The sequence below is a fragment of the Trichoderma atroviride genome, chromosome 3 (assembly GCF_020647795.1).
Source record: "Trichoderma atroviride chromosome 3, complete sequence".
NCBI classification, from domain to species: Eukaryota; Fungi; Ascomycota; class Sordariomycetes; order Hypocreales; family Hypocreaceae; genus Trichoderma; species Trichoderma atroviride.
The window spans coordinates 1,134,525-1,145,912 of NC_089402.1; the positions used below are offsets into that span (position 1 = coordinate 1,134,525).

The window sequence follows — 11,388 nt, forward strand, 5'->3', positions numbered from 1 at the left end:
CTTGCTTTAATTCACACCGGCTAGCATGATTACGTAATCTGACTTACATGTGGGTATCTTAATGCATCTCTGCAAATTGGAACAGGTAATACATGATAAAAAACTGACTACGATAAAAATATCTGTTCTGAGTGTATCTCTGTCTATAGGATGATTTGATTTCATGCTTTGGAAAAGGTAAAGCCGTGCTTGAAAGAAGGGGAGTCGTTGTAAGTTGGGTATGATTTACATGTGAATGTCTTGCTAGTGCAGTTTCGAGCACTTTGGCAAGTTTCCATGTCCAAGCAAATAAAAGCAACAAGGCCACACCTTTTAATTGAAAAACTCAAATTGAATATCCATTGGATACCTAAGCATGCCGTAGTTGGAACTTTTGTCAAGTCCTTATGCCTGTAAATATATTAAAAGGGCGGATATCGCGGGGGAGTTAACACCTAGTGCATCGGCTAGATCCTTCAAACTAGCAAATCTCTTCCTTTTCCTTCAACTCCGAGAAAACAAGGGGAAAAAAAAAGAAGTAGAAGGAGGAGAAGGAAAAAGAAGAGGATTGAAGCAGAAATGGCACCTACAAAGAAAAAGCTCGTCATCTTCGACTTTGACGGCACCCTCTTTGACACTCACGCCTCCATCTCGCACTGCATCAAGCTCACATTCGACACCCTCCTCACATCGCCGCAAGACACCCCCTCAGAGGCTGAAATCCACCGTCTCATCTCTTCCGGCGCGGGCCTACAAGACACGTTCCGCACTCTCCAGCCTGTAAAGGATGCGGCCGCGGAAAAGGCTCAATGGACGGCGGAACTCGAAGAAGGCTGGATTGCCACATATCGCGAGTTGTACGCCCAGCACGGCCAGCCTCTGATCAAGCCCTTCCCATCTGCCGTTGAGCTTCTTCAGCAGCTTCTGGATTCGGGAGTCATCATTTCAATCGTCAGCAACAAGGGCGTGGCTGCTGTTGTCACCGCTTTGAACGGCAGTGGGCTTGGCGGCGCAGTGGACGAGGAGCTGATTGTTGGAGACAAGACGCCTGGAGCGACGCGGAAGCCAGACACAGCCAGCTTCACCAATGTTTTACTGCCGAAATTGAGAGATGCAAAGCATGGGGTTAAAGAGCTTCAGGGCATTGAAGACGGCCGTGACGTACTAGTTGTTGGCGACACTGTTGCGGATATCCAGTTCGCGGCGAATATCGGAGCACAGTCTGTTTGGTGCCGCTACGGATACGGAGACCGAAATGCTTGTGAGGGCTTGAAGCCTGACTATACGGTCGATTCATTGGCTGGAGTTGCTGAGATTGCGCTTGGACATTGATTATAGAGTGCCGGCCATGTATTTGTGTTGCGATTTGATGGTGGCAATTGCGGCTCTTGCTTTTGGCCAGACTGACTGAAAATGACTTTGCTGCTTGTTGATTCCTGACCTGTAATCTGCGCTATTTGAAGCTATCAATCTGGAGAGTTTGCTTAAATGGCTATCTAGGTGAATCAAGATTCATCTGATCTGGATGAGCTGAGTGGTAGGAATGTAGTCTTTTCCCAAGCCTTATAACGACGGCTTGGTATTGCACTCCATCATTACTCTACAACGCTGGAGGCATGCTGCACGCTTAAAATCTATCAACACGGCAATTTTGGATGAAAACATGCGAGTTTTCATTGTGGCGTATCACAAGGCATTGTCATAGTCTTGACGAACCGAGATGGAGCTGAAGCCGTGCTCTAAGAAGCAAGAACACGAGGTATGTATACTGTTGTGGTAGTCGACGTAGTATTTGGCCTGTCAAGTCGTTGTACGCATAAAGAAGTTATCAATCTCTCAACTGATCACCAAGAGATTTACCATGATTCGCTACAAGTCAGCGGCACCTTGATGGCATTTGTCAAAAGATCTTCCCTCAGCCTTATGACGCCACAAATAGGTACGTACCCATGCTGTCCCGCCCCCCACTAAAATTCCTTCAGCCTGGTGCGAGACATGATCTGATCTGACCCTCCAAACCTCTCACTAATAACCTGAGAGCTTTGTTTCTTCTCTCACACACAAAAAACACACACAATGATATCACAAATTGCGAGGAGGAGGTTGCTGGCCGTGGCTTCTCGACGGGTCGGCAGCAGATGCAGCGCCAATTCGCGTGCGGCAGCGCAGAGGCGGACAGTGACGACGACGACGACGCCTGCGCCAAAGCCCGGCGATGGGCCGCTGATGTCGAGACGAGCCGATCGTGAATTGCCTGGTGAGTGGACCTGGTGGTGATTTCAATTTGAAGAAATAAAAAAGAACAAGAAGAAGAGAGGAAAAAGCCGGCACGTCGTATACTGACCCAACTGCAATCCAGACGTCGGCGAAGTCTCCAACGGCTGGCGCCGCACCTTTCCCATCTTCGTCCTCCTCGTGGCCGTCAGCTCCGTCGCAATCTTCAACTACCAAAAGACGTCGTCGCCCATCATCGCCTCGACGCTGTACGCGCTGCGCACGTCCCCCAAGGGCAACGCCCTGCTCGGCGACGAAATCTACTTCAAGCACCAGATCCCCTGGATCAGCGGCCAGATGAACCAGGTCAAGGGCCGCATCGACGTCAGCTTCAGCGTCAAGGGCTCAAAGGCCTCGGGCGTGATGCGCTTCGCGAGCCACCGGCCCTCGAGCAAGTCGCTGTTCAAGACGACGGCGTGGAGCCTGACGCTGGAGGACGGCACGGTGGTGGACTTGCTGGATGGCGAGGATCCGTTTAGGGGGCTGCTCGGGGGCGAGAGTGAGGGTGACTTGGGGCTGTTGTCGGAGGAGGATGTGGCGGAGTTGCAGACCAAGGGGTTTAGACAGCAGGGGGGCGCTCAACCGGTGAGAGAATGAAGCTCTGTTTGGAGAGACTCTTGTGGGCGGAAACAACACGGATGAGGGGGGGGATGAAAGGAATTGGTTGATGGACAGATGGAGAAAGGAATAAAAATCTCAAAAGAGAAAGAGAGAAGAGAGAAGAGACCATGCTCTCTTGTGTACAAGTATATTTGGTTTGGTTGAGCCTTTGGGCGAGGTTGTCATGATATGTATGATGTACTCCTATAAATACAAAAAAAAGCCCGCTTTTCTTTTTACTTCCTCACCCTTTTCCCACTCTGGTCTCTTCCATGTATGTATTCATTAGCATAGAGCCCCTTGTCACCGTCTCCATCCAACGGCCCTGTCTTTGGTATTTTTACACTGTATATAACTTTCGTCATAAAAACCCTCTGTTACACCTCCGCAACATGTGCCTGGCGCTGAGCCTGCATCTCCAAGTGCCTCAGCCTCGCCTGCTCCAGCTTCTCCTGCAAGCCAGGCTGTCTCTCATCCAGCTGCTCCAACGCCTTTACTCTGTACGGCAGCGCAGGGGCCTTTCTCTTCTTCGAATCCTGCAGCCGCACAATGCGGCCCTTTGGCCCGGGGATCGGCCCGCTGACCAGCACCACGCCCAGCTCGTTGTCCACCTTGAGCACTTTCAGGTTCTGCACCGTCCGGAACTCGTTGCCCATGCGGCCGGGCATCTTCTTGCCGGGGATGACTCGGCTACCACCACCCTGCGAGGGACCCGTTGAGCCAATCGTTCGGTGGTTCTTGGAGTTACCGTGCGAGGCTTCCTGGCCGGCGAATCCGTGACGCTTCATACCTCCGGCGAAGCCCATTCCTCGTGACCGGGCCCGCACATCGACATGCTGCCCCAGCTGGAACCAGTCCGGCAGCAGCTGGGCGCCCACGGGAAGCAGCCCCTCCTGATCGCGGACCTTGAACTCGGCCAGCTCGGCCTTGGGCGCAATGCCCTTTGCCTCGTAGTATCCCAGCATCGGGCTCGTCACGTTGCGCCCCTGCCTGGCCCCGAGGCCAATCTGCACCGCCCAGTAGCCGTGCTTCTCGCGCGTCTTGTTCGCAACCACCTGCACCTGATCCATCTGCAGCACCGTGCACACCACGCGCGTCTTGCCCTGGAAGATGCTCGTCATGCCCTTCTTGACGGCCAGCACGCCCGAGCGCAGCGGCGTCGTGTTCTCGCGGCGCTTCAGGGCGGCGGCCGGGCCCGTCGTCAGCGCGGGGAGCCCGGCGCTGGGCTGGTTGAAGCGCTTGTGCTTGGACCGCGGCGGTGCCGTCGACCAGCCGTACTTGATGCCGCGCTGGGGGATGTGCGGGAGGAGGAGCGAGGGCGAGCGGTTGATTGCGGCGAAGCGTGGCAGCGCCACTCGGATGGGTATCCTGGGAGGCATTGGGGGCCTGTGCTGTTTGTCTATTGTGTGAATTGGTGGTGGGTTGCCCTCTGGGCTGGAAGGTTTTTGGGCGATCGAGTTGCGGCTTGAACTTTGGATAGTGGGCTGATGGGAAATTTTGGAGGTTTTGGTGCTAGTGCTGCAGTTGCAGCTCGGGTATTCTGCGGGCGGGGTGTTTTCGTCTTCAGCCTCGCGGGGTACGTACCGTCTCATTGCGTTCAATGTTCATGTTGCCCATCATATCAGGATTTGTCAAAAGTGAATGATGTGAAAACATATGAGAGATTCATGTATGATTAATTCTCGCCCATCTCTCTATAACCTCCGTCACATCCTCATAAAATCATCTCAAACTCCCGGCCCCCTCCCCCCAATCCCGCTCCCCATCTGATTCACATTCGTCCCCTTCACCTTGTGATCCCCCGGCTGCGCAGCCGCCTCATAGATGATATTCGTCGGCGCCTTGCCCAGCCTCGTCCACTCGCCCTTGAAGCCCAAGTAGCTGATCCGCGACACGTCCTCGTCGCCGTCGCCAAAGTTGTCCACGAAAAACAGCACCAGCCGCTGGACGCTGCCAAACGCAGAGCGCTTGACGGGGATTTCCTGGACCTCAGAGGTCTGCGACAGCTCCAGGACTTGCACCGGCGTGGACTCCTCGGCGGCGGCGAAGTCGATGTCGTCGCGGTTGATGTAGAGGTGCAGCGTCTTGGGGGCTGAGAGGGCGGGTGATGTGCGGATGAGGATGGAGTGCAGCTTGATTTGGGCGGTGAATCTGGTGTAGAAGAATTAGTATAAATGATCAATTAATTCATATATAGCTTGATAATGTGTATTGAAAAATCAACTTTATAGTGGGAGAACCTACGGCACCGTCATGAGAAGCTGCTCATCAGCGTCACTCTCCAGCTCCGGATCCTGGCTCAGCCGCTCCGCCCACGTCTTCTTGACAATGGCCTTGCCGGCGTCTCTGCGCGCCTCGTTGAGTGTCGTTATTTCGTCAAAGTTGATCTGCTCGTACAGCGAGGACTGCAGCGCGGGCGTGATGTCGTCGGAGTGGTCGTGCTCGCCGTGATCGTGGCCGTGGCCGTGGTCATGCTCGTCGTGGCAGTGAGACATTGTTGTCTCTTTTTTTTTTTTTTAATGGGCACTTGGATGATATTAAGAAATTGTAGTAGATAGAATTGGCAGCTGAAGTCTGTTATTTGTTTTTTTTTTTTGCAATAAAATTGATGAGAATGGAGATGCGAGATGGACTGAATTTTTAGATGTAGATGGACTGTTTGAGACAGTGAGAGCGGCCCCGCAAATGGTAATAAAAGCGACTGCAAGTGTTACCTCACGGCCAACATCGCCACCCTTATCAAGCTACGTTACAATACGATAGAAATCCATGTATACAGAAATGTCTATTATTCTCGGTACAAATCCATAATTGACCCTATGTAGCAACCGTGTCTATCCAATATCGTCGTAACGGGTATCAATCAAAACCTTCAAAAAATCCCAAACCCAATAGCCGCATGTAAGCAAAAGCAGTTACTACTACGGCATGTAGTCCCATCTTGAATTGCACTTGTCCAAAACACCTCATCTGAACCCCATAATCTTCTTCTTCTTCTTCTTCTGCCTATCTCCATACGTTCCACGCACGGGCTGACTCATCGCCATAGGCATCTGAGTCTGAGTCGCAGCTGGAGCCGCCTGGCTGGACATGATCTGCATGGGTTGAGGCCGCATTGGCGCCATGGGATTGATCTCCGGCAGCCCCTGTCTCATGAAAGCAGGCCGCTTGAATTTTTCTGTGTGAGCTTTGCGCTTTGCTTCTTTCCTCTTGAGTCTTTCTTTTGCGTCTCTAAAGAGCTCTTCATTTGCTCTTGCTAGACTGGATACGTAGTCGTTCGGGTCGACACCACGCTCTTTCGGCCAGTATGCTAGTATTCTGGATCGCTTAGAAGCATCCAATCTATTGGTATCCAAAGACTGAGCTAGTAGTCGAAGTCGTTGAATAGCTTCATCAGCATCGGGAGAAACAGTTGACGCAGCTGGCGATGAAACAGGCGAAGATCCAATATCCCGAGAACTTGATCGTGATGGGGCTGCGACTTGGGAGCTCAATGTAAGAGATTTTGCCCGAGACTCATAACCTTCTTCTTCGGCCACCTCTGAACTGGCAGGACCAAGTACTGGTATATTCTGAAACATGATACCGTAGCTGGACAAGAAGGCTTCCCTGGCCAATTCAGTGACCCAGATTCGTCGAACTCGTTGCATATCCTCAGACATGGCGCCTTTCACCGGATTGAGCCACATTTCGGATAAATATCGCTGTAAATACTGCAGACTGACTAGAGACATGGAGTCTTCTCCAGCGTTGTATCTCCTTAGCTGGGTGATGACAATCTTTTCGTCATTTTCATCAAGCAAGTTCTCCATCTCTTCTATCATGGCATCATCGGCTGCTTCATATGTTGGGTGCCGTAGCATCACATCGACTACTTCGTTCCTGAGTGATAATATCATTAGTAATCGGGAGGCTGCGCGAACCGTGGAATGGCCACTTACCAAGTCATCAAAGGGAGCCTCCCCTGATCGAACCCATCATCAAGGCACTGTCTGAGAGCGTCGAAAAGGTGGGAGGGGAGGCCGCTTTCTCCCTGACTTATCGATGCCTGAAGTGAACTTTGCAGGGCCTGATAAATCCTGCCCATTTTGGCATAAACGGGCCGTGGGCCTGCGGAGATACTCCCAACATCATCTTTACCACTTACATCCTCGTCCTCTTCTCCATTTAGCAGAGCTTCAACATCTTCAGCAGTTGTCTCATCTGGGAGCACGAAAGAGCTAGCAACGTGAGCCATAGCCGTTCTCCTTCTCTTCCCCTTTTGCTTCTGTCGCCTGACGTCAGCCCAGGCCACTGGCGATGTGGGAACTTGGATTTCAAGTGCCCTATCGTCGGTAGTGACACATAAACAACGCTGCAGGCTGAGATCATTGCCCAAGAAAGAGAGCTGGTAGAACCTGACTCCTCTTTGGTAATAGTCTATCCCTGGACTCGAAGCACCTTCCCTGACTGAGACTGCAAGTTGGACTGGATCAACTCTTAGAAACTCAATCAGATTCTTTGCAGGGAACTCTCTGTCTTCGCTTCCCGGGAGTGAAATAATGTCACGATGCCATTGCGGCATTCTGCTCACAGGCGAGAACGTGAACCAGTATATACAAAGCTGGCCCATTCTCGGATAGTAAATAAAGACCAGCGATGTATCTGCATCATCATCTGATGCTCGGCAAACAAACATTCTCGAGTCGTCATGTTTAGTCCCCAAGTGTGGGCAAGACAGCAAGATGGACGGCTTCAAAGGGCCTGATCCCGATTCATCGCGGCCAAGCAAATCAACCCAGGTAATATGATACTGTGTAAGAATGAAGACGTGGTCCTGTTTAACGGGGCTGCGGTGAACATCCAAAATCCAATCCAACTTTCCTCTGTCTCGTATAATGCGCCCCAGTCTGGGAAGCAATATGTTTGCATCCAGGTTCAAAACTTCCACTTTTTCATGATTCCACATTAGCATATATTGCGTAGTAGTGTTGCCCTTCTCGTGATATGACGGGGAAGGCGAGCTCTCCCTTTTCTGGGGCCCCTCGCCCTCCACAATGAGAACGCCGTGTCTCTCATTTCGGTGGGAGGATGTAGATGGTAGCTCATTTAATAGGCCATCAGAAATGTGTCCACATTTGGTGAGCGATAGCTGAGACAGCCCTTTTCGCTGGCTTTGCCAAGCCGCGGGGAGATCCCAGATGCTCCAATATCCGGTCTCGTCAATAATGGCAATTTGTTGTGATCGGCCGGATGCCGTAGGAATTAGAGCGACGTCAGAATGAGCACTCCCTCCCGTCTGGTGAGAATGAATCGTGAATAAGGGATGTGGGTTGATTAGCGACGGCCGTTTTTGTGCGAAATCACCAACTGATTGAGTCGAAGCTGTTGGAACCTCACGGAATTCTGGCCAGAGAATAGTTGTCTTTGTTTCCTTTTGAACTATTAGCCAACGATTCGACTCATCTTGCAGACGGCTCCCGGCGAATATGACTTGTCGAATAGGTAATCCATCGTCAGCCCAAGTTGATTCTGCGGCTTTGTCGGCCGGGTCGATGATTGCAGAGTTTAAAAACGCATCTCCATTGTCCCCCCACTGCCATTGCGCATCTTCCATGCGAGCAAGACGTAGGACCTCGCCTGCTTCTCCAGAGGCGACGGCCATTATCGGGATTTTCTTGGCCCCAGATTTGTCGCTAGGATCAGCAGAATGCCCAACAGCTAGTAAAGGTCTAGTATTAGGGGCTTCGTTTGCAATGCTCAGCTCTTCCATATCTCCTCTGAGAATATCTTGAAAGGCAGTGTTGCCCATGGCGATCTCTGGGCGAGACTTGGACAGCCATCGCTCTTGGACCTGGCGCTCTCGCCAGAGCCTCGTGGATGCTTCGGGAAGCTGAGTTCTTGAAGCTGCATAAGTCTTGACCGAAGAGCCAATAATCCTGAAATGAGGAGCTGCATATGAATTTCAACTCTTATCAGCAGACGATTGATTACCGATATACTCCTCAATTCTTCACATACACTTTGAAGTGATCCGGGACGTCTCAAGAATCCCCAGCGTCTCTCCAGGATGCTCGCTCGGAATATATTTCAATATCCCCGGAGCACCCAGGCCCATGAGAGGATCAGGCCACCAGTCAGCCATTGTGACTTAAGCAAATGTACTGGATGTGAAAAAAAAAAGGGTGACAATTTTTCTCCGTCATCTCGAGTTAACCAGAGATGACCGAGTTTCCATTCGGGGTCATATAGAGCGGGTAGTCGGATATGATTCGGTTTAGTATTATAATAGGTTGTGCATTAAGAATCTCCCCATTTCAAAAAGCCAAAATTATCTTGCTTCAATACCGATCATTTAAGCGTATTCCAGTTGAGTTGATCTGATCGCAGTTGAAGTTCTTTGGTCAAGTCACGTGATCGCGCCTTAAGCCATAGTCGACCCAGCAACGTTCTTTTCTTGGTAAACACGAGCCGCAGACTGGGACGATTTTAACGAGCATCAGCGGCCCAGCTTTTCTGCCTTAATTCGACGCCCGAGCCTTGAACATTATTCTGCGTCCAGCACAGCATTCGAAGAAAACAAATACAGCATTTACCATGTCGAATGCCTTCGATCCGTCAATGTCAATCGGCCCTGGCCGCCAGACAATCGCGCCCGCTGGCCCCTCCGCCGCCGACACGCTGCCCAGCATCGACTTTGGCTTCGACGATTTGCGCGAGCGCATGGCGAAATTTACGGCCAAATTCGATGCATTCATTGAACAAGGCCGCAAGCGTGTCTTGGAAGAGCGCAATCAGTTCCGCGTCAACATGGCCGAGCTTCAAGGTATGCGCTGCTGGAAAGCTGCGGGGTGCTGGGATACAAGAAAATGCCAAATATCTAGATGCTAATTACCACTACCCGCAGAGGACGAGCGAATGAAGAGAAAGGACATTGAAATCGCGCAAGTCAAGATGTCCACCTACCAACAGACAATCGAGAAAGAAGAGGCCGAGAAGCGCGAAATGGAAATGGCCATCTCATCACTAGCAGCCCAGCGCGACAGCCACATCGCCACCAGAGACCACCTCAAGGCCCAAATCGCCGAGACACAAGCCGAGATCGAAACCCGCATCGCCGCCCAGCGCGCGTATAACAAGCAAAAGGAGGCACAGTCGCGGTACAACGTCCCCGAGCTGGACTTTTGGATCTCCACGCTGTGCATGCGGATCGAGGGCGCAGGAAAGGACGACAGGCTCAAGTTTGTGTATACGCACATTGACGAGAAGAATTGGGAGCGCGAGGCGTGGTTTGAGCTGGTGACGAGCTCGAGGGACTACGACGTGAAGCACTGCCGGCCGAAGCTGGAGCGGGAGAGCGTCGAGAGGGTGCTGGACAGGGTGAATGAGACGAGGGAGCTGGTGGTGCTGCTGAAGGGGATGCGGGAGCTGTTTGTGGAGGCGATCAAGTCTTGAAGGAGGAGGATTATGACTTTCTTTTGCTTAATGATGATGAAGCTATAGTATATGCCAGATACCCGCAGATAATGAGCTGCATGAAAGTTGTTAATGTAACTGATGTCTCAGCTCTTATGATATTCCAACATGATGCAACGCAACGAACCAAAGCATATACATGTTCAACAAAGTAAATCAGTGCTTAAAAATCCTTCAATCGTTACGAAGAGCATCAGTGAATGCAACCCCAAGCAATAGACATAATATTTGCTTTGCTGTAAGTAGTCTCAGTATGTTTCCCCCCCTGACAATCACCAGCGACTTGCACCAACACCGCTAAAGCTGCCTGCCATCAGCGCGTCAGGCCCCACTATCCATCTATCCATACCTCCCAAGCATCCAAACAAACCTCCAGGCTCTCTCTCAAACTCTCAACCACCGCCATCTAAATCAAACCTTCGCCATGCCCAAGCCCGATAAGCCAGACAAACACGCCGCGGCGTCCCAAGCCGTTGATATTCTCGAGGAGATTGCCGCCATGCTGGTACGCACGCAGAACCCTGAACTCTTCTCTCCCAATCTCATGCTGACCTTTTTCTCGCTCTAGAACTGCCACATGGATCGTCGCATGCTGTCGACGTGCATCTCATTGATTGAACAGGGCGTTCATCCCGAGTCACTAGTTGTATGTGCCGCTGAAACACTTTGTCTTCCTTCTTCCTGTTTGTGCACGCAACGTATGCATGTAGAATTTCAGATGTTGGAATCAGTGTTTGCTAACGCCTCCTTATAGCAAGTCATCAAGGAGCTGCGTGAGATTGCCGACGAGACGAGGCGCGAGCAGCAAGAGGCCGCTATAGCCAATAGCCGTCGGTGAAACCAACGTCAACCGCGCTTCTTTAAAATGATTTTCAGATTGATGTTTTGCGCACCGTTTGACATTTTTGGGGGCTTTTCTTTTCTTATGAAATGTAATGAGTGTTACTTGCTTTTGAGCTGGGATCCTATCAACTATTCTTCATGGCGCTCAAGGCGTGTGTGTTTACAAAGGGCTATATATTACCACCGAGGGATGAAACTACTGTTTTACATAGTAAATGTTGAATTAAGTAAAAAAAA

The 11,388-nt window shown here is 51.1% G+C and overlaps 6 protein-coding genes across 6 annotated transcripts; 4 read left to right on the forward strand and 2 right to left on the reverse strand.

Moving 5' to 3' along the window:
• Positions 1 to 461: 461 nt before the first annotated feature.
• On the forward strand, positions 462 to 1,848 carry TrAtP1_005587 (uncharacterized protein). The gene has a single exon (XM_014089211.2). The coding sequence runs from the start codon at positions 559 to 561 to the stop codon at positions 1,309 to 1,311; it is 753 nt and encodes a 250-aa protein (XP_013944686.1). The 5' UTR covers positions 462 to 558; the 3' UTR covers positions 1,312 to 1,848.
• A 149-nt stretch (positions 1,849 to 1,997) lies between these two features.
• TrAtP1_005588 (uncharacterized protein) lies at positions 1,998 to 4,338 on the forward strand. Its single transcript, XM_014089210.2, has 2 exons — positions 1,998 to 2,236; positions 2,339 to 4,338. Exons 1-2 carry the CDS (start codon positions 2,056 to 2,058, stop codon positions 2,848 to 2,850), a joined length of 693 nt encoding a protein of 230 aa, XP_013944685.2. The 5' UTR covers positions 1,998 to 2,055; the 3' UTR covers positions 2,851 to 4,338.
• TrAtP1_005589 (uncharacterized protein) lies at positions 3,231 to 5,348 on the reverse strand (the record flags this gene model as incomplete). The annotated part of the gene is made up of 3 exons (XM_014089208.2): positions 3,231 to 4,337; positions 4,629 to 5,004; positions 5,098 to 5,348. 3 exons carry the CDS (start codon positions 5,346 to 5,348, stop codon positions 3,231 to 3,233), a joined length of 1,734 nt encoding a protein of 577 aa, XP_013944683.2.
• Positions 5,349 to 5,819: 471 nt separating this feature from the next.
• On the reverse strand, positions 5,820 to 8,977 carry TrAtP1_005590 (uncharacterized protein; the record flags this gene model as incomplete). Its single annotated transcript, XM_014089207.2, has 3 exons — positions 5,820 to 6,735; positions 6,795 to 8,784; positions 8,854 to 8,977. 3 exons carry the CDS (start codon positions 8,975 to 8,977, stop codon positions 5,820 to 5,822), a joined length of 3,030 nt encoding a protein of 1,009 aa, XP_013944682.1.
• Positions 8,978 to 9,309: 332 nt separating this feature from the next.
• On the forward strand, positions 9,310 to 10,435 carry TrAtP1_005591 (uncharacterized protein). Its single transcript, XM_014088972.2, has 2 exons — positions 9,310 to 9,658; positions 9,740 to 10,435. The coding sequence occupies exons 1-2, from the start codon at positions 9,430 to 9,432 to the stop codon at positions 10,285 to 10,287; spliced, it is 777 nt and encodes a 258-aa protein (XP_013944447.2). The 5' UTR covers positions 9,310 to 9,429; the 3' UTR covers positions 10,288 to 10,435.
• A 117-nt stretch (positions 10,436 to 10,552) lies between these two features.
• TrAtP1_005592 (uncharacterized protein) lies at positions 10,553 to 11,380 on the forward strand. The gene is made up of 3 exons (XM_014089206.2): positions 10,553 to 10,813; positions 10,877 to 10,954; positions 11,063 to 11,380. The coding sequence occupies exons 1-3, from the start codon at positions 10,733 to 10,735 to the stop codon at positions 11,144 to 11,146; spliced, it is 243 nt and encodes an 80-aa protein (XP_013944681.1). The 5' UTR covers positions 10,553 to 10,732; the 3' UTR covers positions 11,147 to 11,380.
• The last annotated feature ends 8 nt before the right edge of the window (positions 11,381 to 11,388 follow it).